The sequence below is a fragment of the Cydia pomonella genome, chromosome 23, assembly GCF_033807575.1.
Source record: "Cydia pomonella isolate Wapato2018A chromosome 23, ilCydPomo1, whole genome shotgun sequence".
Taxonomy (NCBI): Eukaryota; Metazoa; Arthropoda; class Insecta; order Lepidoptera; family Tortricidae; genus Cydia; species Cydia pomonella.
Window position 1 is genome coordinate 7,382,799 of NC_084725.1, and position 26,021 is coordinate 7,408,819.

Below are 26,021 nucleotides of genomic sequence, written 5' to 3' on the forward strand. Positions count from 1 at the left end.
ATAATAGGCAGTCTGCCTCCGAAGACACGGCTTTATAAATCTTTGTGTCATCAGCATATATAAGGTGTTCAGAGCTACGGAAGCAAGCCGCCATATCATTTATATACAGGATAAAAAATAAAGGACCAAGGTGTGACCCCTGAGGTACTCCAGAGGGGATGGGGAGAAAACGAGATGTGTACCCTTTCAAGGCCACAGCTTGACTACGATTAGAGAGGTAAGATTTAATCCACCTCAGGAGGTCACCGTGTATACCGAGGTCGAGAAGTTTCTTGATCAAATTATTATGGTTAATTTTATCGAAACACTTCGAAAAATCGGTATACACGGCATCCACCTGGCCCCCAGAGGCTAACCTATTAATAATAAAATCAGAAAAGGTAAGTAGATTCGTGTCAACACTTCTACCTTGGCAAAAACCATGTTGACTGGGCGCGATATGATGACAAAAAGCAGCTGTAATTTTGTTATAAACTATTTTTTCTAAAATTTTTGCGAAAATATTTAATTTACTAATTGGCCTATAGTTTGTAACCAGGTGAGCATCCCCGCTCTTATAAATAGGCGTAATCAGGGCTCTTTTCCATACCACAGGGAAATAACCACCTGACAATGATTTTTTATAAATTAGAGTTAGGGGTGCAGCTAACTCTTGGGCACACATAATAATGAAATAAGGATGGATCATGTCGGTACCACTACACTTCCCAGCGTTTACTCTCTTCAAAAATCCATAAACACAATCCTCTGTAACATCAATGCAACTAAGATCTATAAGAAGAGAAAAATAAAATTCGGCTTAGGTATCGTAAATATCAAAACCCTCGTGACGAAATTGAGTTCAAACTCCTCCGTTGTCGGTGCCATAAGCTGTATGATGAATGCTACAAATATTATAAACAAACCGTTGAAGGAAACATTCCAAATAACCCTAAGGCATTTTGGAGTTTTATTAAAAACAAAAGAGGTGGTCGGTCTACTCTCCCTGCGAAGATGCATCTGAAAGACGATATAGCCGAAAGTGGACTAAATATAGCTAATCTATTTGCTAAACACTTTTCGTCCGTATATACATCAAAGAACTCTAGTAACGTGGTAACGGATGAATCGAGTACAAGTTCTAAATTTATTAACAAAATACACCTGACCGAATCAGAAATACTACGGGCTATCAAAAAACTCGACTGTTCAAAAGGTGCAGGACCCGATGGCATACCCCCTATATTCGTGAAACGGTGTGGACCGGCTTTAGCATTTCCACTCTATCTGATCTTTAATCAGTCACTCACAGAAGGCTGCTTTCCTGATGCGTGGAAAGAGGCTCGAATTGTGCCAGTATACAAGAAAGGCGACGAAGCTGATATGCAAAACTATCGCCCGATTTCAATCCTGTCGTGTTTCTCGAAGCTATTCGAGTCCCTTATTGTGCCTATACTATCAGGATTGGCGGAATCCAGTCTGTCAGATCATCAACATGGGTTCAGACCTGGTCGATCAGTGGCGACTAATCTCGTGCCTTTTGTTACTGATCTATGCCAGCAGCTTGATAGAGGATCCCAAGTAGACACTATATACACTGATTTCAGTAGCGCGTTTGATAAAGTTGATCACGCAATCCTACTGAAAAAGCTGAACCTTTTCGGTGTAGGATATGATTGGTTGAGATGGTTTGAGTCGTATCTCACTAACAGGCCGCAGTGTGTTGTTGTTCACGGCTACAAATCATTTACTTATTATGCCGAATCGGGAGTTCCGCAGGGGTCGCATTTGGGACCGGTGCTTTTCTTAATATTCATTAACGATATCACAGGCCATATAAAACACTCCAACTATTCACTTTACGCAGATGACCTAAAAATCTATAAATCTGTGTCCTGCGAGTCGGATGCCAAAATGCTTCAAAACGACCTAAGTAACGTAATGTCCTGGTGCAATAAGAATGGAATGACTCTAAACGTGAAGAAGTGCTTTTTTATAAAGTATTGCAGAAAGAAAAAACCGCTTGTGACTAAGTACGAGATAGGCGGCGTCGAGTTAAGGGAAGTTGCTGAAATGAGAGACCTTGGTGTTATACTCGACAGTGAATTGAAATTCCATGCACACATTGATGCAGTAGTTAAAAAGGCTGCACAAATGCTTGGCTTTATAAGGAGAAACTCTAATGGTTTTAGACATCAACAAACTAAAATTATTCTATATAACACCCTTGTACGCAGCCATCTAGAATCCGCCTCAATTGTCTGGAGTCCATACTATCATGTTCACTCACAGCGTATTGAAAGTATACAGAGAGCATTTACAAGACATCTTGCGTTTCATACCCCTGGATTTTCACATAGAAATACCTATGACTGCCGGCTTGCTAGATACAAAATGCACAGCTTACGCGATCGGCGCCGAATGCTAGACCTGTGCTTCCTACACAAGGTAGTCAACGGACAGGTAAACAGCAGCAAACTACTTGAGAAAATCTCGTTAACTACACCCTACAACTACCCACGGCGGCCTATAGTTAAACCCTTTTCTATACCGGCTACCAGGACAAACATTGGTCTGCAAGCCCCCATGGTACGAATATGCTCGAGTTACAACAGTCTTACAACCCACAAAAATCTCGTTGACATCTTTCATGACCGTCTAGCCACATTTAAATGTAAGATATTGCCGAAACAAAAATAATAATTAGTTTCAAATTTCAAATTTAAATTAAATTATTCTGTGTTAAATTATATATTAGTATTAGTATTTATTTGTAAAATTGTAAATAATGTACATATAGTAGTTAATTGTTTTATAAGTCTTATAAATTTAATGTTATAAAATGTAATGTCCCATAGTTCTTATGTCGTTCCCTATATCATGCTTGGACAATGCTATGTACTCCATAATTGTCGTAGTATATCAGGTGAAGTACTTTAAGATTATTGTGATGTAACATATGTAATATATACGATGTGGTTGTACTTAATAAATAATAATATAAGTGAGTCCTCAGGTACAGGTAGACAGTCAGGAGCGACAGAAAGATCAGGCACAAAAACCGAGTTGAAAAAGTCATTGAAGTAATTACTTATAGTAAGACCATCGTTGGATGTATCGTTTAGGTATGACATTTGATCGGGTACATGATTAGTTGGAAATTTAGATTTCATAAAAGACCAAAAATATGATGGATTACTATATATTTTATCTTCAGTTAGTGAAATATATGTTTTATAACACTCAGTAGCCATCTTATGCTCCCTGGATCTTAAGAGTACGAACTCCGCCCTATCAAGGGGATTTCTATACCTTTTCCACCGTTTATGTACTGATAATTTTTGTTTACGAAGCTTGATAAGTGCACAAGAAAACCAAGGCGGGTACCCATTATTCGAGTTAACACATTTATGAGGAATATAACTTAAAATAAGTCTTTTTAAAACAGAATAAAAATAAGAAACCGATTCCTCAACATCCATATTTAATAAACATGCCCAATCGGTTTCGGACAGTTCCTTACGGATAGAATTATAGTCGCCGCGGCGGAAAATAGGCTTAATAGTATGGTTCGGTTTCAATTGAGGTGAATAATTTAACGAATTAAGAGCCAAAGATATATGTAACGCCTTATGCTGTGGATCCTCCGGCGTAAGCGGGGACGAACTAGCACTAACCTCACAAATTACGTTAGCCATAACGAGATCAAGCACTCGTCCATTTATATTATAACACGAATTAAATTGGCTTAATCCAGTCAAAGCGATGAAATCGGAAAGAACTATTGCAGTTGCGTCAACATTAGGCTCCATAGTAAGAGTATTTGAGTTTGGGCACAGGGACCAACAGGCATGAGATACATTAAAGTCGCCTACAAAAACAGAAATATCATCTGGATTGGCGTGCATTATCCTAGCGGCATTATCGAAAAAACAGCGTAATGAATTAATATGGTCATCATTGTGAGGAAAATAAACACAAGCTATATGCAATAGTGGGTCGGCCGTTCGGCGGCGGACGGGCGGCGAGGCGCGGGGAGAGCGCAGCGCGGCGCCGGCGCAGGCCCGCGGCTCCACGGTGAGCCATATCTCCTCGTGCCGCTGCGCCGCGCACCACTCGTCCCGGCGCGACACGCGGAGCCCGCGCCGCGCCGCCACCAACACGCCGCCCCCGCGCCGAGCGGAGCGCCCCGAGCGATCATATTACAAGTTAAAATATATTGGGATGATACGAAAGAAAGGTCACTTGATACATGCATATATTATTTAAAATGGTTTGGAGTTTTATATAATCGATTGTTACTTGACTGGGCCTCAAGGGATTTAGATTCATACCGCTAAGATAAGATCGACTAAAGTTTAAACAGAAGAAACAGTATGACTTAGTAGAATATCATCCGGTAAATAATTTTCAATCATATCATCCATAATTCTATAGGTTGCTGTAGGGCGAAGGGAGATGGCATAAGTATATTTTATTGTGGACACGTTGTTATTCCGCTGGATACGAGGTTGAAACTCAATCATGACATCCAGTTCGAGTTGACGCCAGCGCGCCCTCTCTTGTGCGATTGCTTTTTACTTTTCTGAGTGCAAGGAGCGTGAAGATGCTTTGCTTTTTTATTTTTACGGTGTTAAAACAAAAAAAATTGTCCGTGTTATTAGGTAAATCGGCGACTACGGAATCCGGCCTGACGCCCCTTCACGTGGCCTCGTTCATGGGCTGCATGAACATCGCCTTGGTGCTAGTGGGAGCGGGAGCGGAGGCGGACGCATGCACGGCGCGCGGTGAAACGCCCTTGCATCTGGCCGCTAGGGCGCACCAGACCGACCTAGTGCGAGTGCTACTGCGGAACAACGCTAAGGTAATGTATACAACATGACCGCCTTAGTGCTAGCGGGAGCAGAAGCGGCCGCGTGCATGGCCCGCGGAGAAAAGCCTTTACATCTAGCCGCAAGGGCGCACCGAGAGCGGATCCAGTGCGAGTGTTACTGCGGAACAACGCTAAGGTATTGTATACAACGTGAACATCGCCACAGTACTAGTGGGAGCTGGAGCGGAGGCGGACGCGTGCATCAGATGGACCTAACAGTGCGGGTGTTTCTGGGGAACAACGATAAGTTACTATTCCATACCGTTACCGGACATTTCGTAATCTTTATTTCATTGACATAAGAACCACTGATAATCAGACAAGACTACTGTGATGTATTATGCTCAGTAAATAAAATATGAAGTGAAGCCAAAAACTGAGTTAAAAATGTAGAAAATAAAATTGAACTTGTTTGATTTTAAAATCATCCGATCGAATGTGATTTATAAAATATTTCGTTAAGTGTAGAGAAGGCCTTGGCCGGTTAGAGGATATTTAATGACATATGTCCTACTATTCAGGTGGAAGCCCGAGCCCGCGAGGAGCAGACCCCGCTGCACGTGGCGGCGCGCCTCGGGCACGGCGACATCGCGGCGCTGCTGCTGCAGCACGGCGCCGACGTCGCCGCGGCCACCAAGGACCATTACACGCCGCTACACATTGCGGCTAAAGAAGGTACAGAATACAAGCCTATTATACAATCTCTCTGCTTTGCCTTAAGGTTGACTGGTAGAGAATACTTGTGGAATTAAGTCCACTTTTTTTTCTATTGTGCAATAAATATTAAATAAATACCCAAGTAGCTCATATCCCACCAAATACATTTCATGTAAAATTGGCAGCCAAGACTTATCAAAAGTTATCAGATCTCAGCAAAAGCCAAGCTTCTAAGCCCTGAATTTACTAACTCTACGCCTTGTTTAATTTCACTAGACTTAAATCGACCGGGATGTGAAGCATGATTACCTTTTAAATTGTTTACCCGTGAATAAGATGCATGTAACTGCGTTGAAATATAGGAAGCTCGAAAACAATATAAAAGGTAATCACGGTTCATATCCCGGTCGATCTAAGTCTAGTTAAAAACTATGGCTTAGCCGTTTCATAAAGTTATAGCTTTGTATGTAATTCCTAAGCTCCATATAAACCTAATTTCTTTCAGCTTACAAGGAAAGATACCCCACTGTCCAGCTCTGATTTGATATTACACCTATTTTTTTAGCTGCCCAATCTCAACCCATTGGGAGAAATTGTCCTCCAGGCCATTTATTTACACGAACTATGCATCATTTGCAGGCAAAGAAGAAGTAGCCTCCATCCTACTCGACAACAACGCACCAATCGAAGCCGAGACCCGCAAAGGTTTCACACCCCTGCACCTCGCGGCCAAGTATGGCGACATCGGAGTAGCCAGGCTCCTACTCGCCAGGGGCGCGCAACCTGACGCGCCAGGGAAGAGCCACATCACACCTTTACACATGGCTACTTACTATGGACATCCAGATATCGCGCTGCTACTGTTGGATAAAGGTTTGTATTAAATTGACATTTTTAACCACAAATAAATTACTTTGAACACTCAAAAAGGCATGATGACGCCTTGAAAATACAGAAATTACACAATATACACATTGTTATTAATGTTTGATGCTATGTACACTTCATTCATTACCTCAGTGTTGCTACATCCACAATTCCACATATCTCTGAGACAGAATATTTGTAAGTTTTTGTACCTTTAACTTGTAAATGTAAATTATGTAACATGTGCGTTTGGATTGAATTTCACTTTGACAAACTTTAACCAAATATTGAAAACATAATAACAAACGACCGCAAAAAATCCAAAACTACTAGAATTGTCATTTAGCATAGATTTTTGCAAATTTTAATGCCTAAAAATGAATGTTCTAAAAGTTTTTCATTCATCAAAACATAAAATTATAATTCTCTCAAAAGTAATGAAATCGAGCCACTTTGTATAGAAATTACTCACAGACTTTTATTTATTGTTAGTTAGTTTTCAAATGCTCCGCATTCATTTTGATTTCAAATATATATTCTTCTGACAAATACTTTGGCCTAAAATTTGCCAAAGCAATCCAGCCCTTACGCACAGCTATAATATATAGCCGCCACGGTAGTGTAAGCTAGATTCCTTTTCTAGGCGCCTCGCCGCACTCGCTCGCGAAGAACGGCCACTCGGCGCTCCACATCGCCTGTCGACACAACCATCCCGACATCGCGTTCGCGCTGCTCGAACATGGTACGCACAGCTAGCTACGGTAGAGTAAGCTAGATTCCTTTGCAGGTGCCTCGCCGCACTTGCTCGTGAAGAACGGCCACTCGGCGCTCCACATCGCCTGTCGACACAACCATCCCGACATCGCGTTCGCGCTGCTCGAACATGGTACGCACAGCTAGCACCGGAAGAGTAAGCTAGATTCCCTTGCAGGTGCCTCGCCACACTCGCTCGTGAAGAACAGCCACTCGGCGCTCCACATCGCCTGTCGACACAACCATCCCGACATCGTGTTCGCGCTGCTCGAACATGGTACGCACAGCTAGCTGCGGTAGTGTAAGCCAGATTCCTTTGCAGGTGCCTCGCAACACTCGCTCGCGAAGAACGGGCACTCAGCGCTCCACATTGGCAGTCGAAACAACCATGTCGACATCGCATTCGCTCTTCTTGAACATGGTACGCACAGCTAGCTACGCTAGTGTAAGGTAGATTCCTTTGCAGGCATCTCGCCGCACTCGCTCGCGAAGAACAGGCACTCAGCGCTCCACATTGCCTGTCGACACAACCATTTCGACATCGCATTCGCGCTTCTTGAACATGGTACGCACAGCTAGCTACGGTAGTGTAAGCTAGATTCCTTTGCAGGCGCCTCGCCGCACTCGCTGGCGAAGAACGGCCACTCGGCGCTCCACATCGCCTGTCGACACAACCATCCCGACATCGCGTTCGCGCTGCTCGAACATGGTACGTATTACTTTTGGAATAGGGTTGATTTTATATTTCACCATATTTTAAAATTACACTGAGTTGATTCTTATGTAGTACATATTGTTTTTGAAATAGAACTCATTTTTGATTACACAATGGCTATTATAGAATGATTCAATGGGTTTATTCACAGTTTGAGTTGCTTTAATGACCCTTGTTCTGATAGTTAATGACGTAGAAAATATGTTAGACAAATTGTTTATTGAAAATGAATCTGCCTTACAAATATGACTTTATTTTCTCTTAAGTACCTATCTGTGGCCCTAGTGAAAAAGGGTACAAGTCTCTGGCAGTTTAGGTGTATAAGGGCATAAGTGTTACGTGGAACTTACACTCCTTTACACCTGCGCTGCCAGAGACTTGTACCCTTTTTCACTAGGGCCACAGCTATAGTTATTTATATTTATGTAACGTTTTATAGTTTTACTACTTTTGACGGATTTTGCCAGTGACTCCAATTCAGAGATATAAATGACTCATTAGGAATGCTATAATTGTCGCTTATAATATCGATACTATCTCTAATGGCCTATTTAATTATTTTATTGGAAATTAATTATAATTGTAATTTAAATTGCTTCCATATTTAACTAGTGATTTTACTTTCGCCTTTCTTTTCGCTAGTTCTTGCCCGTGCCGGTTTTTGAAACATTACACATTTTTAACTAGTCTTATAGTTTAGTAAGTAGTTGCAATTATAGTTGCGGCACAAAACGTAATTTGTGTGAGGAGGTAACGTGCACTTGTGTGAGGATTTCACAGATGTAAAGGAGTAGTGTCCTAAAGAAAATTACCAAATTATCACAAGAATTGTGAAGTTATATGAAGCGATACTGGTTATTTTTTATATCTAAAATATCCTTCAAAGGCTGAATAGTTTACAACAGAGTGCAAGTGGCAACCTTAACGCTTTAACATAAAGTGAAATTTCGTTTGCGTAGACGCGGACCCGAGCGTGAAGTCTAAGGCTGGGTTCACGCCTCTACATATGGCGGCCCAAGAAGGGCATGAAGACTGCGTCGAGATGCTCATAGAGAGGGGAGCTGATGTCAACGTGCCGGCCAGCAATGGTGAGTGTGAATATTTTGTTAAAATATATACTATGACAAAAATGTAATTCATTTCACTAGCAAATCAATCGAGGATGTTTAATCCATTATAACAATTTAGGAAAACTACTTCGGTTCCGGATTTTACTACGGGATAATTCGGTTTACAATTAAATGTTGCTGTTTTGCGTTAGGACAGAAAACAAGGCCATATTTGCCCAAGTATTTGCGTATTGAATCGCTTCTTACTATAGAAAGAGGCAGGTAGGTAATCAAATTACAAGCTTTTATTTAACTTGCAATGTACCTACCTGAGTACCTATGTATGTTTGCCCGGGTCAAATCTTGCAAATTTAATTTGACCCACTTCCCGGTTTCCGATGAAGCTGAAAATTTGCACACATGTGTAAGTCGGGTGACCATGCAATATTATGGTACCATCGAACGTATCTGATGATGGAGACAGGAGGTGGGCATAGGAACTCTCTGATAAACCAACGCAACCTAATTGATTTTGGGGTTGTTAGAATTGTCTTGATGAGTATTACTTGCCTGTGCATGGAAAGTATAATCAGCGATAAAATGCAATTTTTGCCAAAAAAGTATTATGTGATAAAAACACGAAGTTACTTGTGTTTAAAGAACTTTATTTCTCAAAAGAAATTTTACATTTCACTTAATGAGAATATATACTAAATCAAAAGTAAATCAGTGAGCATCGCAAGTTATACAAAACAAACAAAAATAATAACTAATTGGACTAAGACTTTTTTGTTACAATAATTAATAGTAGCACACTGCAGGTAGCACTATAAAAGTCCCGAGACTTAGAATAAGTAACACAAAAACATATTAAACTTACATCATCCGAAACATACTTAATCCGAATGCTTAGAATGCTACTCAATCCTAAAGTATTCTCTCCGGCAGGGCTGACGCCGGTGCACCTGGCCGCGTCGGAGGGCCGCACGGCCGTGCTGCGGGCGCTGCTGGGCGCGGGCGGGCGCTGCGGCGCGCGCACGCGGGACGGCTACACGCCGCTGCACGCCGCCGCGCACCACGGCCACCACGCCGCGGCCCGGGCGCTGGTGGAAGCGGGCGCCGATGTTACGGCGAGAGCGCAACATGGGTAACTTTATTTTTAACTTTAAGATGCCTTTATAACGATTGGAGCGAATCATAATTGAAGCGATTTTAGCGCTCGGCACTAGTGCTCTCCCTGTCTCATTCTTTAGTGAAGTTGAACATAGTTAAAGCGAGAACTTCTATCACCACCGTCTTCGGACTCGCGGTCCGAGGACGCGGGCGCAAAGCGCTAATAAAAACACAAATGATTACAGCAACACACGACGTAAAAATGTCCGTTATTTCTTGCGCCACCAGAGGGCCTCGCTAAATGTACCTCGCCCACTTAAAATGTTGGTCTTGCCCCGCCACTGAGCGAGGGCGCAACATTGGTGATATTCCAGCACTGACCCTAGTCGGACTGAAATGGCTGCACGCCGGTAAGTGTATGAGGCACCAATGCATCGCGCTCTAAGGGCACGGACTGGACGCACGCGGCCGGTGGAGCGATGAACGAAGCGGCGGGCGGCGACCGCGGCCGCTGGGTTCCAAAACAGATTCATTCAAGTTTATACACTTCGATCAAATTGCGCGAACCGCGGCTCGCGCCACCCGGCAACGAGGTCGCGTGCGTCCAGTCTATATGCAATTATAGTTAAGAATGACAGAGCCACCACTACTGCATCACACCAGGGACCGGAAAACCCGTTCATTTGGCTTACCCGTTCGAATGGGTAACCCCTTCATATGATAAGCTAATCGTTTGGGTAACCCGTTAAACCGGTTACCCAACAATAATGATTAACCCGTATTATTCAGATTAACCTAATCGTAACAAGTGGTTACCGCTTACAGGAGCTGATTCGGTTTGTGTTTTGCGTGTACTAACCGGTAACCTTTCGGTTTAGGGTAAGCCTTACCCCTCTCCCGCGCCTTTCCTCCACCGCTGCGGCACCGCGGCAGAGATGGGCATTACGTAATTGATTCGATAGTTATATTGTAACTACCGACGTAAAAGTACTTTTCGTTAATGTTGACTTACTATATAGATGCTTATTTGTATCCGGTTTTAGTAAGATGGCGGCCACACACTTTGTCATAAAAATCATAATTTTTAGGTTTTAGGGAGTTCCGATTTCAAAAATGATGACGATTTTGGAATCCAAGATGGCGGCCATGCAGTAAGTCATAAAAGTCGTCACGTAAATCGGTTTTTAGGTTTATGGGAGTGCAGATTTAGAAAAAGATGACCATTTTGGAGTCCAAGATGGTGACCATGTACTATGTCATAAAAATCGTCATGGATGTCGTTATATAGGTTTTAGGGAGTGCAGATTTCAAAAATCATGACTATTTTGGAATCCAAGATGGCGGCCATGCAATTTGTCATAAATGTCGTCATGGATGGAGTCCAAGATGGTGACCATGTACTATGTCATAAAAATCGTCATGGATGTCGTTTTATAGGTTTTAGGGAGTGCGGATTTCGAAAATCATGACTATTTTGGAATCCAAGATGGCAGCCATGCAATTTTTCATAAAAGTCGTCATGGATGTCGTTTTATACGTTTTAGGGAGTGCGGATTTCGAAAATGATGACCATTTTGGAGTCCAAGATGGCGGCCATGCAATTTGTCATAAAAGTCTTCATGGATGTCGTTTTATAGGTTTTAGAGGGTGCGGATTTCGAAAATCATGACTATTTTGGAATCCAAGATGGTGGCCATGCAATTTGTCATAAAAGTCGTCATGGATGTCGTTTCATACGTTTTAGGGAGTGCAGATTCCGAAAAAGATGACCATTTTGGAGTCCAAGATGGTGACCATGTACAATGTCATAAAAATCGTCATGGATGTCGTTATATAAGTTTTAGGGAGTGCAGATTTTGAAAATCATGACTATTTTGGAATCCAAGATGGCGGCCATGCAATTTGTCATAAAAGTCGTCATGGATGGAGTCCAAGATGGTGACCATGTACTACGTCATAAAAATCGTCATAGATGTCGTTTAATAGGTTTTAGGGAGTGCGGATTTCGAAAATCATGAATATTTTGGAATCCAAGATGGCGGCCATGCAATTTGTCATAAAAGTCGTCATGGATGTCGTTTTATACGTTTTAGGGAGTGCGGATTTCGAAAATGATGACCATTTCGAAGTCCAAGATGGCGACCATGCAATTTGTCATAAAAGTCTTTATTGATGTCGTTTTATAGGTTTTAGGGAATGCGGATTTCGAAAATCATGACTATTTTGGAATCCAAGATGGCGGCCATGCAATTTGTCATAAAAGTTGTCATGGATGTAGTTTTATACGTTTTAGGAAGTGCAGATTTCGAAAAAGATTAGCATTTTGGAGTCCAAGATGGTGACCATGTACAATGTCATAAAAATCGTCATGGATGTCATTATATAGGTTTTAGGGAGTGCAGATTTCGAAAATGATGACTATTTTCGAATCCAAGGTGGAGGCCATGCAATTTGTCATAAAAGGCGTCATAGATATCGTTTAATATGTTTTAGGGAGTGCGGATTTCGAAAATGATGACCATTTTGAAATCAAAGGTGGCGGCCACACATTTTGTCATAAAAGTCATCATGGAAGTCATTTTTTAGGTTTTAGGGAGTGCGGATTTCGAAAATCATGACTATTTTGGAATCCAAGATGGCGGCCTTGTTTTTTGTCATAATAGTCGTCATGGATATCGTTCTATAGGTTTTAGGGAGTGCGGGTTTTGAAAATGATGACTATTTTGGAATTCCAAGATGACGGCCACGTACTATTTAATAAAAGTAATCATGGATGTCGTTTTATAGGTTTTAGAGTGATGATTTTGAAAAAGATGATATTCTATATTTTTTGGATTCTACCTCAAATCCTTTACTTTCCAGTCTGTAAGGATGTGGAATGCTTTGCCCATTGACATAGACGTGCTCAATCCCTACCCATTTTTAAAACACGTCTAAAAGAACACTATTTATCTCTCTCTTAGTCATGCTCCTTACACTCATATCTTTTTCTTACCTGGTCGTTATTTTTCTCTTGCTTGATTACTCATTATGTATTTATGTATTTTGTGTAGGTATATGTAGTGTATTATTGTTGCCTATATAATATATGTAGTTTATGTAGTTTATTTCTCATTGTTTGTAGTTTCTATTTACTTATTTTATAAACTTTACACTTATGTGGTTTTGCACTGCCCAATAACTTTATTTCTAGCCACTGAATCGCTATCTGAAGGTTGTCTGGAAGAGATCGCTTTTTAGCGATAAGTCCGCCTGTTGTTACCTACTTACTTATGTCCTTTTTTTTTGTTTGTAACATGTATGTTTCTTTGTAGTGCACAATAAAGTATTTTATTATTATTATTATTATTCTCTTTATTCATTTAATGTCTTAGATTAGGATTTTTTATAATATGGATATAAAAGTAAAATATAAAAACACTTACAAAACAATACAAAAAATATAAACACATTATAAAAAAACCTAACCTAGGGTGCCGCCAGCAGCGGGGCAAGGCCCAAGCTGCCGGTGGTCAGGGCCGCAGAGAGAGGAACCGCCGCACTATCCGCGCCGTGCTCAAGATCACCGCCTTCTGCATCTGACCCTTGATCCAACCACCTAGCGAGAGTCTCTCAAGGTGTTGTTCGAGACTCTTCGCTATGAGACCGTTCGCTGAAACGACTATCGGGACAATGATCGTCGAATCAACATCCCACATGGCGGTTATCTCGTGAGCCAAGTCTAGGTACTTACTGGATTTGTCCTTCTCGGCTTTCACGAGATTCTCGTCATGGGGGATGGTGATGTCGACGAGCACGGCCCGGCGTTGCGATCGATCTATTATCACGATGTCAGGCTTATTGGCTACAATAGTCCTGTCAGTGATAATAGATCGATCCCAATAGAGCGTGGCACGACCATTTTCGAGAACTGGCGCAGGTGACTACTTGTAGTACGGTACTTCGCGGTCCACAAGGCCGTATAGAAGAGCAAGTTGCTGGTGAATAATCCTGGCTTCGAGAGTCTGTGCAAGTACTCGCCGTTAGCAAGATGAGAACAACCGGAAATGATATGCCTGAGTGACTCACCGGGACGGCGGCATGCCCGACAAATGTCGACCGTACCGTCCTTCAGGATATATTTCCGATAGTTGTTCGTCATCATAACTTCGTCCGCAATTGCACAGGCAAAACCCTCGGTTTCTCCGAAGAGGTCCCCGAATCGTAACCAGTTCACCGACGCGAGCAGGTCTACGTCGGATCCCGTTAGGGCCTTGTAGAACCGCCCGTGTAGCACCTTACTCTCCCATGCCGCCCTGCGATCCGCAGTACTTAGTACCACAGGTTTGCGCCAGTTCTCGTTTGCCAAGGAGAGCGGCGTGAGGTTCCTGTCTACTGCCACCACATCACGATTATTATTATTATTATATCTCCTTGGATTTCACGGGCCTATAAATCCCGGTCTTTTGATAGGCTTGCATGGGGATATAGATCCAACACGTAGAGGCCTCTTGGAGAGCTTTAATGTCATGTAGAACGCCTGCTGGAACCCGTTCACGGGCGCAACAATAGACACCAATGAACCGGTCGCAACAGGCATTGGGACTATTGTAGTAAAGTGAACAGTATAACGGTCTATGGATTGAAGTTTGGGAGGACAATGAGACTGGGTTATTGCAAAGACGTCCGGACACCTGCCATAACAATGTTTTCACTAGTTATCGAGGCAGGCGGTGACTCGCCGCCCACTAGATGGGCCCCTGAAAATGCCGTCGTGAAGACGACCAGGAGCAACACCGGTGTGAGCGGCTCAGGGGTGTCGAGAGGTGTACGCCGCTTTCTACCCAGTGGCTGATAACAGCCACTGTGCCAACTCGCGTCTTATGCAAGTTTTCACTTCCACCCCTGGAGCATTTAGCTCTAACGACTCCTCTCTGGACGGCCAATGAAGGCAAGCCAGAGCTGAGAGTCCTGCGGGTCCCCTTGGGGTCCACTCCGACCGACGAAGACACGCCGGAGACGGAGACCCTGACCGACTCTCGGGAGTACTCGGGTCCATGGGGTCGTTACTCCCCAACAGCTCGCCACAAGCTGCCCTGCGGTTTTATTATTATTATCATTTTGGAATTCATGATGCCGACCATGAAATATGTCAGAAAAATAGTCATGGATGTCGTTGTATAGGTTTTACGGAGTGCGGATTTCGAAAATCATGACTATTTTGGAATCCAAGATGGCGACCATGCAATTTGTCATAAAAGTCGTCATGGATGTCGTTTTATAGGTTTTAGGGAGTGTGGATTTCGAAAGTCATGACTATTTTGGTATCCAAGATGGCGGCCATGCAACTTGTCATAAAAGTTGTCATGGATGTCGTTTTATAGGTTTTAGGATAGGAGGGCGCCACCTCCGCCCGAGAACATACCAAAGTCGTGCGGTCTATTTATATTGTAAATTAAAAATACCAAATTATGCAGAATAATATTGATAATAGATAAAATAAGTGACTTAAGTTCAAAATATCGTGTATAAATGTTATCAACGCGCATAACAAACTATTAACAAAAAAGAAAGAAACAATGAAACAATTGCAACCAAAATTTTATACAAACAACGTCAAAACAAACTAGTGTAGTGTTGTGACTGAACTGGACAATTTCGTATACACCAATTATAATATATCGTGCAAAGAAGACCCTGTACAAAGTGTTTACAGTGATAAATAATTGCAAAGATAAGTTAAAGTGAAAACATTAGTGCCATATTTTTGTGTGTGGGTATCTGGGTATTCATAATAACCGGCAATTCCAGGCAAAATAACCCACACAATACAAACATTGTGACGAACATTATGAATATTATGATATACATTTTCGCACAATACTCCCAATGCCGCCGTGGCCCGGTGGCTGAGTACCTTGCTTAAAGTACTAGCACGCTACGAGAACCTCAGTTCGAATCCTGAGACTGACGTAATGTACTTTTTGTGTTTTTTTAAACAGTGACAAACTTTTTGCTTTTTTTTTTCGTTTTATTTCTGATCTTTTTTATTTTATTTTTTGTTTTTCTTTATTAAATATATTAATTTTCTTGTGACAACTTACAAGTGGACTAGAACTAGCAAATTGGAACTACCAGTTTGCAAATTTTTGGAATTATTTTTATTGTACTTTATTTACTGCTGACTGCAGGAACATCATCGAATTTTCAAAATGAATAAAAATCAAAAACCAGTTATTCAAAATCGAACGACGACAAGAAAGAATCTGAATGATATAATAAGCGAATATGAAAGACAAATAAAGGACAAAGACAATAGTTTAAGAATCTACGAGATCCAAATCTGCGCACTAAAAGCCAAACTTAATGACAAAGAAGCTCTTATAAAAACTCTCACCGAAGAACAGGATCAAAATGTTATTGAATTTGAATTTATGTGCAAAGACAATCGAGTGCTCAAAAAACAACTTGCCGACGCAATTGCAAAAAATATCGATCTACAAAATGACATATTCAATGTAACAGAAGACAATCAAACCTTAATTGATGAGCACGAGGAAATTGGAAACGTCAATAACTCTGTAATTTTACCATTGAAGCATCAACTGTCCCATATTCAAAATGAATACAATGAACTGCAGGGAAGATTCTTAAAATTGGTAGAGGAAAGTAATGTTACAAATAGTTCAGAAAAGATGACTTGCACGATACCAAGAAATGCCAAAGGGAGTCGAATATACAGAAACCGCACTCTGTTTAGAAAAATCCGAAAACAAGAAAGAAAAATAAAAAGCATTGGAAAATATTTAAAAGCAACGGTAGCTGACAATGATCTCTTAAACAAAAAATTGACTAACTTAGAAACTGTTCCAAATTTACCACCCCAGGCAAATAGGGTCACTTCGATTGAGAATCAGCGCAAAGGAGTGAGGGTTGTTATTTTTTCGGATAAAATTGGTCGCAAGCTTGGATCACATATAGCAAACGAGAACGTGGATATAACTGCGACAAATAACTGCCATCCACATGCACCTCATTCGCATATCCTAAAAAGTTACGAAAGCCAGACTGAGAACCTAAGTACAAATGATGTTGCAGTATTACTTCTGAGTGATTACAACAGCGTCAAAGAATCCCTTCCTGAGTACCTGAAACGCATTGGAGATATTATCTACAAGCAAAACCAACAGCAATACAAACTGCTAATATGTGCTATCCAATACGATGGCAGCAACAACCAGGAAATTCTCAATCTAAATAAATGGCTGCTCCATATCGCAAACTCAAATAAAAACGTAAAATACTTAGATATCAACCATCTCAATCAGGATAACACTGAACAAAGCGGACCGACAAGTTACTTAAGTAAAAAAACGATTGCAAGAACAATATCGGCGGCAGTCATGAATTTTGAAGGAACATCAACACTTACCTTTATAGAAACAGGTTTTGAATCTTATGATGAGAAACACGAACTAGACTTGGATTTTCATCGAATGACCCGAACAGAGGGAGAACTTTAGTATTTGTACATGTTACCAGCCAGTATCAAAAGCAGACTGACGGAAGATTATTGTGTGCGTCCAACAAATCAACATCCGAAAGCGTATTTACAATTACGCATTCAAATGTTCAAAGTGTTAGAAATAAATTAGAAGATTTAGAATTAGTCGCTTCAAAAACTAACAGTGATATCATTTGTCTCTCCGAAACGTGGCTTACAAATGAACAGCTGAATATGTTTCATGTAGAAAATTATGAAATTGGCGCTTCTTTCTGTAGAACAAAACGTAAACATGGCGGAGTGGCAATATTAATAAAAAAAAGGTTTAAAATATCGAAAACGTAACGACATCAGTAAGCTATCATCAGAACTAAATTGTGAGTTGGCGGCAATCGAAATTAAGACACCTAAAGTTGTTATCGTAGCTGTATATCGCGCACAATACGACTATAACGTTTTTGAAGACACTATGTCCAAAGTGCTGACGAAATTAAGTCATGAAAATAAATCAATAGTTTTAGCGGGTGATTTTAATTTGGATTTCCTAAAACCCTCGAAAGATACGGTAAATTTTAGAACACTACTAAGAAATTACAAATGTAAAGCGTTAATCGATAAGCCAACTCGTATCACTGTAGATAGTAAAACTTGTATTGATAATTTTATAGTTGCAAATTTTGTTAATAAGTCAGTAGAAGGCAAAGTTTTGGAAGATAAAATATCAGATCACAATTTCATAGAATTAAAGTTTAGATTTCCAAACATAGTAAAGTGCAATAAAAGCTCTGACAATAAAATTAAAACTAGAGTTTTTAATGATGATACCTGTAATTACTTTCACTTCCTGTTTAATAGCGATGTCACACTAAGAAACACAATATTGACTTTAGATAATGCAAACGAAAGAATGAATGCACTAGTTTCAGCCATAAACTATTATTATAATATAGCTTTTCCCGAAAAACGTGTCACTGTAAAGCCCAGAAACGATACCTGGATCACAAAGGGTATAAAAACCTCAAGAGAGAATCTTAATAAAATGGAGATACTACAAGCACACTTTCCTGATGATCATAGGAAAAACCGGATTAAAGTGTATAAAAAGGTGCTGAAAAAAGTGATGATTTGCTCTAAGAGGTTTGGAATCTCTGGACGAATACAGAACTCTAATAATATAGTCAAAGAAACATGGACAGTAGTGAACGAACAGACAAACCGGTGTATTACTGGGAACTCGAATGAAATTGAAGAGCTATTAGACAAGAATGGAAACAGCACAAAAGACCCTTCTAAGATGGCACAAGTATTTAACGATTATTATGCTACAATAGCAGAAAAAATAACATGTAGCTTAAAAGTTAGTGCAGAGGAATCCAAAAACTATCTAAATTCTGCTATGAAGCCAAACAACAAGATACATTTCGGACTTATAACACTAAAAGAACTACACATGATAATAAATAAAATAAAAATCAAAACGGCGAAAGACATACAAGCCATGGATACTAGAATATTGAAGATCATAAGATATAATGATAACATCATGGAATTACTGTTGATTGTCTTAAATAGCTGTATGGAAGAAGGGATATTCCCAGAAATACTGAAAACCGGTAGAGTCGTACCTATCTTTAAGAAAGGTAAATCTAAATTTTTAGAGTTTAATTGGATTAAGAGAAGCAAAAAAAAAATGTTCTGCATAAGTTACCAGGAAACCCAAAAAAGGGAACAATTCCATTCTATTTTAATAAACTTACAAATACTTCAAATATTATGTCAGAACCTAAAACAGAAGATGAAACCTCAAAACGTACGAAAATATTGCAAGAAGAAAACATTGCTTCAAAAACTAAAGAAACTCAAGTCGTTGAAGAAAAGGAAGTTTTTTTAGAGCAGACTCCGAATCAAGCCGAGAACTCCAGGGACCTAATAGAGATCCAGACCTCAAAGTAGCTAAAGGAAACGTATGTAATATAAATGCCGATTTAGGTTCCGTAAATAATGTCACATTTTTTCATCAAAACATTAGCGGTATTTTAGGTAAAGTAGATACACTAGAGTTATGCATACAGGAATTTATAGACAATAATCAAACTTTAGATATTATTTGCCTGTCTGAAACATTTATAAAACAAGGTGAAGAAAAGAATTTACATGTTTCTGGGTACCAGTTATGTGCCTCATACTCACGCAAGCACCAAAAGCGTGGAGGTGTTTGTATTTTATGTAAAAACGGGGTCGAATACAAAACAATTTCATTCATTGATAATTTAGCAATGGATTTTAATTTTGAATGCTGTGGCATAGAAATTCCCAGTTTTAAGTGTATTGTTGTTTGTATTTATAGAATACCGAAATCAAATATTAATATATTTTTTACTAACTTTGAAATGTTACTTCATAAATTAAGGAAGTTCTACCAGAGAAATATTATTATTGCAGGTGATTTTAACATTAATACATTGAATGATTCAAAGGACAAAAGTGAATTATTACAAATATTACAAAATTATAACTTTCATCTACATATAAATGAGCCTACTAGATTAAAATCGTGCATAGACCAAATAGTTAGTAATATTCCAAATGCCAGTTCTTCTGTACATCAGTTGGGCCTATCCGATCATAATACAGGTCAGACATTAAGTTTTCACTGTAAACATAAAACTAATCCTATTGAATACTGGTATATTCATACTCGTGATTATTGCGAGGCCAACAGTAAAAAAATTCGTGAATGTTTGGAAAGCTTAACGTGGTCTGAAGTGTTTGCCTCTAGCGATATGAACAGTGCTTTTAACATTTTTCATGAAACTTTTATTTTAATTTACAATTTATGTTTTCCAATTATTCGCCTAAAAAAGAGTAATAAAGAAAAAAAATCACGCTGGATAACAAAAGGCATACAAAGATCAACAATTACAAAAAGACGTTTACGATTCAAATATTATAAAACAAAAGATGAACAGACTAAAATTTTATACAACAAATACACGAAAGTATTAAAAACCTGTGTAAAGCATGCACATACATTTGCAAATAAAAAATACCTACATAGTGCAAAAAACAAGTGCAAAGCGTCATGGAATTTAATACAGAACAAAACTGGTGGTTGTATTATTCCTAATAAAATAGAACAAATTAAAACAAGTAAGATTATAAGATGTAAACATGAAATAGCAGAATCGTTTAATGACTATTTCATTAATCTGACAAGTAACGATTACGATCACAATAAATATGATATATGTAAGAATATGAATCATTCAACTATGTTTTTGTATCCTTGTGATAGCGCAGAAGTTACTAAAATAGTTAAAACATTAAAAAGCACAAAAGCGGTTGGTTACGACGAAATATCAACAATAGTTCTTAAAAGATGTATTGATATTGTTTCACCTGTATTATGCCACTTAATCAATTTGTCGTTCATGACGGGTGTATTTCCTGATAAGTTAAAGAAAACTATTGTCAAACCGTTGTACAAAAAAAATAATACTGAAGATTTAAACAGCTATCGGCCAATAGCTTTACTATCTGTATTTTCAAAAATATTTGAAAGAGCAATGCATGCTAGAATTTCCAATTTTTGTGATAAGTACTATATTATAAATAAAGATCAGAATGGGTTCCAGAAAGGTAAATGTACAACACTAGCGGCATTCAATTTAGTTAAATTAATAACTGAACAAATGGATAAAAGAACTCCTGTGATCACAGTGTTCTTTGATATGAGCAAAGCTTTCGACTTTGTCTCTCATGAGCGCCTCATACAAAAATGTGAAATGTATGGCATTCGTGGATTGGCATCATGTTGGCTAAAAAGCTATCTATCTAAGCGCACACAGTCTGTAGAAATAGAAAGTCTTGACCGGGAAAATGTATTATGTAAATTTAAATCACATTATAAAGAGATTGAAACTGGGGTACCTCAAGGTAGCGTATTGGGTCCCCTTTTATTTCTACTTTACATTAATGACTTGCCTTTGGTTACTAGACACCAATGTATATTATTTGCCGATGACATATCTATTGTAATACCTTGTGATGACATTGAACTGTACAATACTGACATAAATAATACAATAAATGATATAATAACGTGGATGGGTATCAACAACTTACAGCCCAATCTTGAAAAAACAAAATATGTTCAGTTCTATAATCGCAAAAGTAGAATTGATATTCATGTAAATTATAAAGATGAACAAATAGCCGAAACAGAGAATATCACTTTCTTGGGTATAATGCTCGATAGAAACTGTAGCTGGAAGCCACAAATAGATATTGTCTGTAAAAGAATAAATCGTTTTGTCTATGTACTTAGAAGACTTTCTACACTAGTGGATAAAAATATAGCTCTTACAGCATATCATGGATATGTAGCCTCAGTCTTAAGGTACGGCCTGTTGCTGTGGGGAAACTCGACTGATATAAAAAGAGTGTTTATTGCACAAAAGAAGTGCGTACGAGCTATATGTGGTGTACCGCCTCGCACGCCATGTAAACCTCTTTTTATTAGTCTTAAATTGCTGACTTTGCCGTCACTATATATCTTTGAAACTTGCAAGTTTATCAAAACACACCCACATTTGTTCGTAAAACTGAGAGATGTGTGCAATTTTAACACAAGATATCCTGACAGACTTGTGTTACCGGCCATATATCGTACTAAGTTTTGCAGTAAAAACTCTTATCCAATGGCAATAAAAATCTATAATAATTTGCCAAATGATTTAACTCAACTTGCTCTCAAACCTTTTATTATTAAATTGTATAAATGGTTATTAGAAAAATGTTTTTATTCAATTAATGAATTTTTTGGTATTTAAACTAATTTGACGTAGACATTTATTTTAACATTTATCATGAATTTTATTGTTATTATATAATTATTTAAATGACGTTTGTAATTTAATAATAAATTTTGATTATTTGAGGCCATTGTAATAATTGTGATTTGTGTATATGGAGGGATGATTATGTAGTGTATGATTATGTCGTCAAGCAGCCATTCAAATATTATAATTAAATGTAAATATAATGTAAATTATGTAAATAATATTTAGATTTAAGTAAAGATTTTGCATGCCCATGTTGTCGGCGAGATGTGCTGAACGTATAGAAAATGTTACCATCTAATTTGTTGTACCACATTTCACGCAAATAAATATATTTCTATTTCTATATTTCTATTTCTAATGACCCAAGTAACTACAGGCCAGTGTGTGTACTACCTGTCTTCTCAAAAGTCTTAGAAGCGGTGCTAAAAACCAGAATAATGGATTTCTTTGAACAAAACAATCTCTTCTCACACTACCAATACGGCTTCAGAAAAGGAAAATCTACAGCCATGGTTATAAGAAGAGTTGTCGATTTTGCTTTAGAGTCTATGGATGGGTCTCAGAAATGCGCAAGCATGTTCTGCGACCTATCTAAAGCTTTCGACTGCTTACGGTATGACATTCTCATTCACAAACTACACCACTATGGTTTTGATGGCATAGCTTTAAAAATGATGACCAGTTATATGCAGAACCGGAAACAAGTGGTGGAAGTGAGAAAAAATGTCTCCTCCCCTGAAATGTGTAAAATAGGCGTACCTCAGGGATCAATTCTGGGCCCAGTATTATTCTTGATTTATGTCAATGACTTACCTGTGAATATACCAGAATGGGCACAGATCAGCCTTTTTGCAGATGACACACATATAGGAGTCAGACACAAAGATCAACCATCGATGGAAAGACACCTAAGATGCATCACAGACATATTGCACAAATGGTTTGAATGTAACGGCATTGTTTTAAATAAAAATAAAAGTACATTTGTGAACTACAAGACACTTTCAAGTACAAGAAATACTAATATAACAACTACTTTTGAGTACACTCACAATACATGTTTCTTAGGCTATGAAATTGACAGTCAACTAGCACATTGCATGCATATTGATAAAGTTTGTAATAGATTAGCATCAGCCAATTACGCATTGCTGAAACTAAAACCTCTAGTTAACAAAAAAACTTTAAAAACTGTATATTATGCCTATGTTCAAAGTGTACTAACTTATGCGATTACTATTTGGGGAAATGCAGTAGATGTAAACCGGGTATTAATTTTACAAAAACGCTCGATTAGAATAATATGCGGGGTAAATTGGCGCACATCTGCGAGGACCTACTTTGTGAAGCTTGAGATAATGACGGTCATATCATTGTTTATATACAACTCTGTGTTGGAAATTCACAAGAATGCAAGCACTTTACTTAAGCGTTCGGATTGTCACAATTATAATACAAGGAACAGTAGTAAACTAATACTTCCATCACTTAGATTAAAAAAGTGTCAAAAACAGGGAATTTTCATAAAAATAAAGCTATTTAATAAACTGCCCACAAATGTCACAGATTTACCTTATAATGTATTCAAAAACACGGTCAAGACTTTTTTTCAAAACCATGCCTTCTATTCGATTACTGAATATTTATCATTACAAAATATTTTAATTGAAGCAAATTGTAAATAGATTTTTAATATTATTAATCGTATTTACTTCGTATAGTAAATTCATAGTGTAGAATATTGTGAAATACTGACTTAGAGTTTGACCAGCGAGTCGCTGCACAAGCGTTTTTAGAGAATTCTATATATGGCAATAATTTTAGCTGTCAAAAGTGTCAAAAATATTGTCAAACGAGTTTACACATAACCTAGATTCTCATGTTAGTTCCTTCGTTACGGAAGTTTATATCGTATTATAATGGCTAAACCGATTAGAAGCAGTGTGAGGAGCATGTTATTTACGATAATCAGTAACTATAATCAAGTTCGACACGACGAAAATGAGAGATTACTAGAAAAGAAGCGAATATTGGACGAAATCATTCAGGCGACCGGTAAGTCATTATCAAACAATGTTGATGCTTCTTGTAGCAAATTTTAATTTACGAGATAGGAACATTTGTTTGTATTACTAAACTTATGATTTATTTATATTACAGCGGGCGTAGATGACGAAAATGTTAGAGAAACTATTGAAAAACTAGCAAGAGAACTGAAGAATGTTATTGATAATAACGCATCAGAATCAAGTTATTTAGAGAAAGTGTCTACTATGACAGGTAATATAAATAATCTATATTTTCACATCTAGGTTTATTAATATTTTAGTGTTCTTTTGTTAAAATTCCTATTGTTAAAACTGTTTTTTTTTCAGGTGTAAGCATTCGTACACTACGCACAATTAAAAAAGAGGGCTCTATTAACCAAGGCCAATGGAATACGCCAGGGAAAAAACGACCCCGGCCACCAACTGTGTCAAATTTAGACAATTTTGATGTGTCAGCCATTCGTAATAAAATTAACGAGTTTTATTGCGTCAAAAAGCAGGTACCTACTCTAAGAGCCTTACATGCGGATTTGAAAGAATCTATAGGATTCTCAGGATGTTGTGAAACACTGAGAAAAATACTACACGAGAACGGATTTGAGTTTAAAAAAAATAAAGAAGAGCGCTCCATCCTCATGGAAAAGTTTGAAATATCTGGGTGGAGGCAAAGGTTTCTTAGAGCTATACATAAAAAACGGCAAGAAGGAAAAAAAATTGTGTATCTTGATGAGACATATGTCCATCAAAATTATAGACCAAAGAAGTCATGGCAAGGGCCTTCAACTTCCGGTTTAGTTGAAAAAATTTCCTCGGGTAAGCGGCATATTATAGTGCATGCTGGATCAGAGCAAGGATTTGTGCCAAATGCTTTGCTTGTTTTTAGCACAAAATCCAAAGCAGCTGACTATCATGATGACATGAACAGTTCAAATTTTTTAAAGTGGCTACGAGAAATGTTAATCCCAAATTTGTCTGAGCCCAGTATAATTGTTATGGACAATGCCAGTTACCATGTAACACAAATAAATAAGCCTCCAACCATGCACAGCTTAAAGGCTGACATTCAAAAATGGCTAAGGGAAAATAATATCCCATATGAAGCGTGTTTCAAAAAGGAAGAATTGATGTGCCTTGTCGAGGAAAATAAAATTGGTCCCATATATGCAGCAGAGGAGTTATTGAAGCAGCATGGGCATGAGGTCCTTAAATTGCCTCCATACCATTGCGATCTAAACGCTATTGAGTTGATATGGAGCCTCACAAAGCGAAAAATAGCCAGCAGTAATGTGGGGCTACCGGGTTCAGATACGGAAAACTTGATCCGGGAATGTTTTGCAATGATTACCCCGGAAGATTGGAAAAAATGTACAGACCATGTAATAAATGTGGAACGAAAATACAAGTCTAAGGACAACATTACAGACACTGAACTAGCTCCATTCATAATAGAAGTTCGGGAAAGTGACAATGACAGTGACAGTTCTCTGTCAGGCATTGAATTTCTTGAATCCGATTTTGATTATGAATCTTAAATAAATAGGCACCTTCTTTATAAACTAACAATATTAAAACTAGATTGAAACTAGATTGTGTTTTCTTTCACCTTACTACCTTCAGTTCAGCTCCATTATACAATATGT

The 26,021-nt window shown here is 38.6% G+C and overlaps 2 protein-coding genes across 2 annotated transcripts in view; both read left to right on the top strand.

The window, feature by feature from the left end:
* Positions 1 to 26,021, top strand: part of LOC133530585 (uncharacterized) — a 246,171-nt gene that overhangs the window by 132,925 nt on the left and 87,225 nt on the right. Inside the window, exons 10-15 of the mRNA XM_061868550.1 lie at positions 4,644 to 4,843; positions 5,374 to 5,527; positions 6,149 to 6,382; positions 7,020 to 7,118; positions 8,804 to 8,932; positions 9,842 to 10,040. Coding sequence (XP_061724534.1) covers positions 4,644 to 4,843; positions 5,374 to 5,527; positions 6,149 to 6,382; positions 7,020 to 7,118; positions 8,804 to 8,932; positions 9,842 to 10,040 — 1,015 coding nt within the window. The remainder of the gene's footprint in view (positions 1 to 4,643; positions 4,844 to 5,373; positions 5,528 to 6,148; positions 6,383 to 7,019; positions 7,119 to 8,803; positions 8,933 to 9,841; positions 10,041 to 26,021) is intronic.
* LOC133530573 (uncharacterized) lies at positions 24,113 to 25,966 on the top strand. The gene is made up of 3 exons (XM_061868537.1): positions 24,113 to 24,388; positions 24,494 to 24,613; positions 24,709 to 25,966. The coding sequence occupies exons 1-3, from the start codon at positions 24,253 to 24,255 to the stop codon at positions 25,911 to 25,913; spliced, it is 1,461 nt and encodes a 486-aa protein (XP_061724521.1). The 5' UTR covers positions 24,113 to 24,252; the 3' UTR covers positions 25,914 to 25,966.

Excerpts from the sequence above, each read along its gene's own strand:
- LOC133530573 (XM_061868537.1), top strand. The coding sequence starts at position 24,253 with ATGGCTAAACCGATTAGAAGCAGTGTGAGGAGCATGTTATTTACGATA. Across the intron at positions 24,389-24,493 it reads CGAAATCATTCAGGCGACCG|CGGGCGTAGATGACGAAAAT; the intron begins GTAAGTCATTAT and ends TTTATATTACAG. Across the intron at positions 24,614-24,708 it reads GAAAGTGTCTACTATGACAG|GTGTAAGCATTCGTACACTA; the intron begins GTAATATAAATA and ends TTTTTTTTTCAG.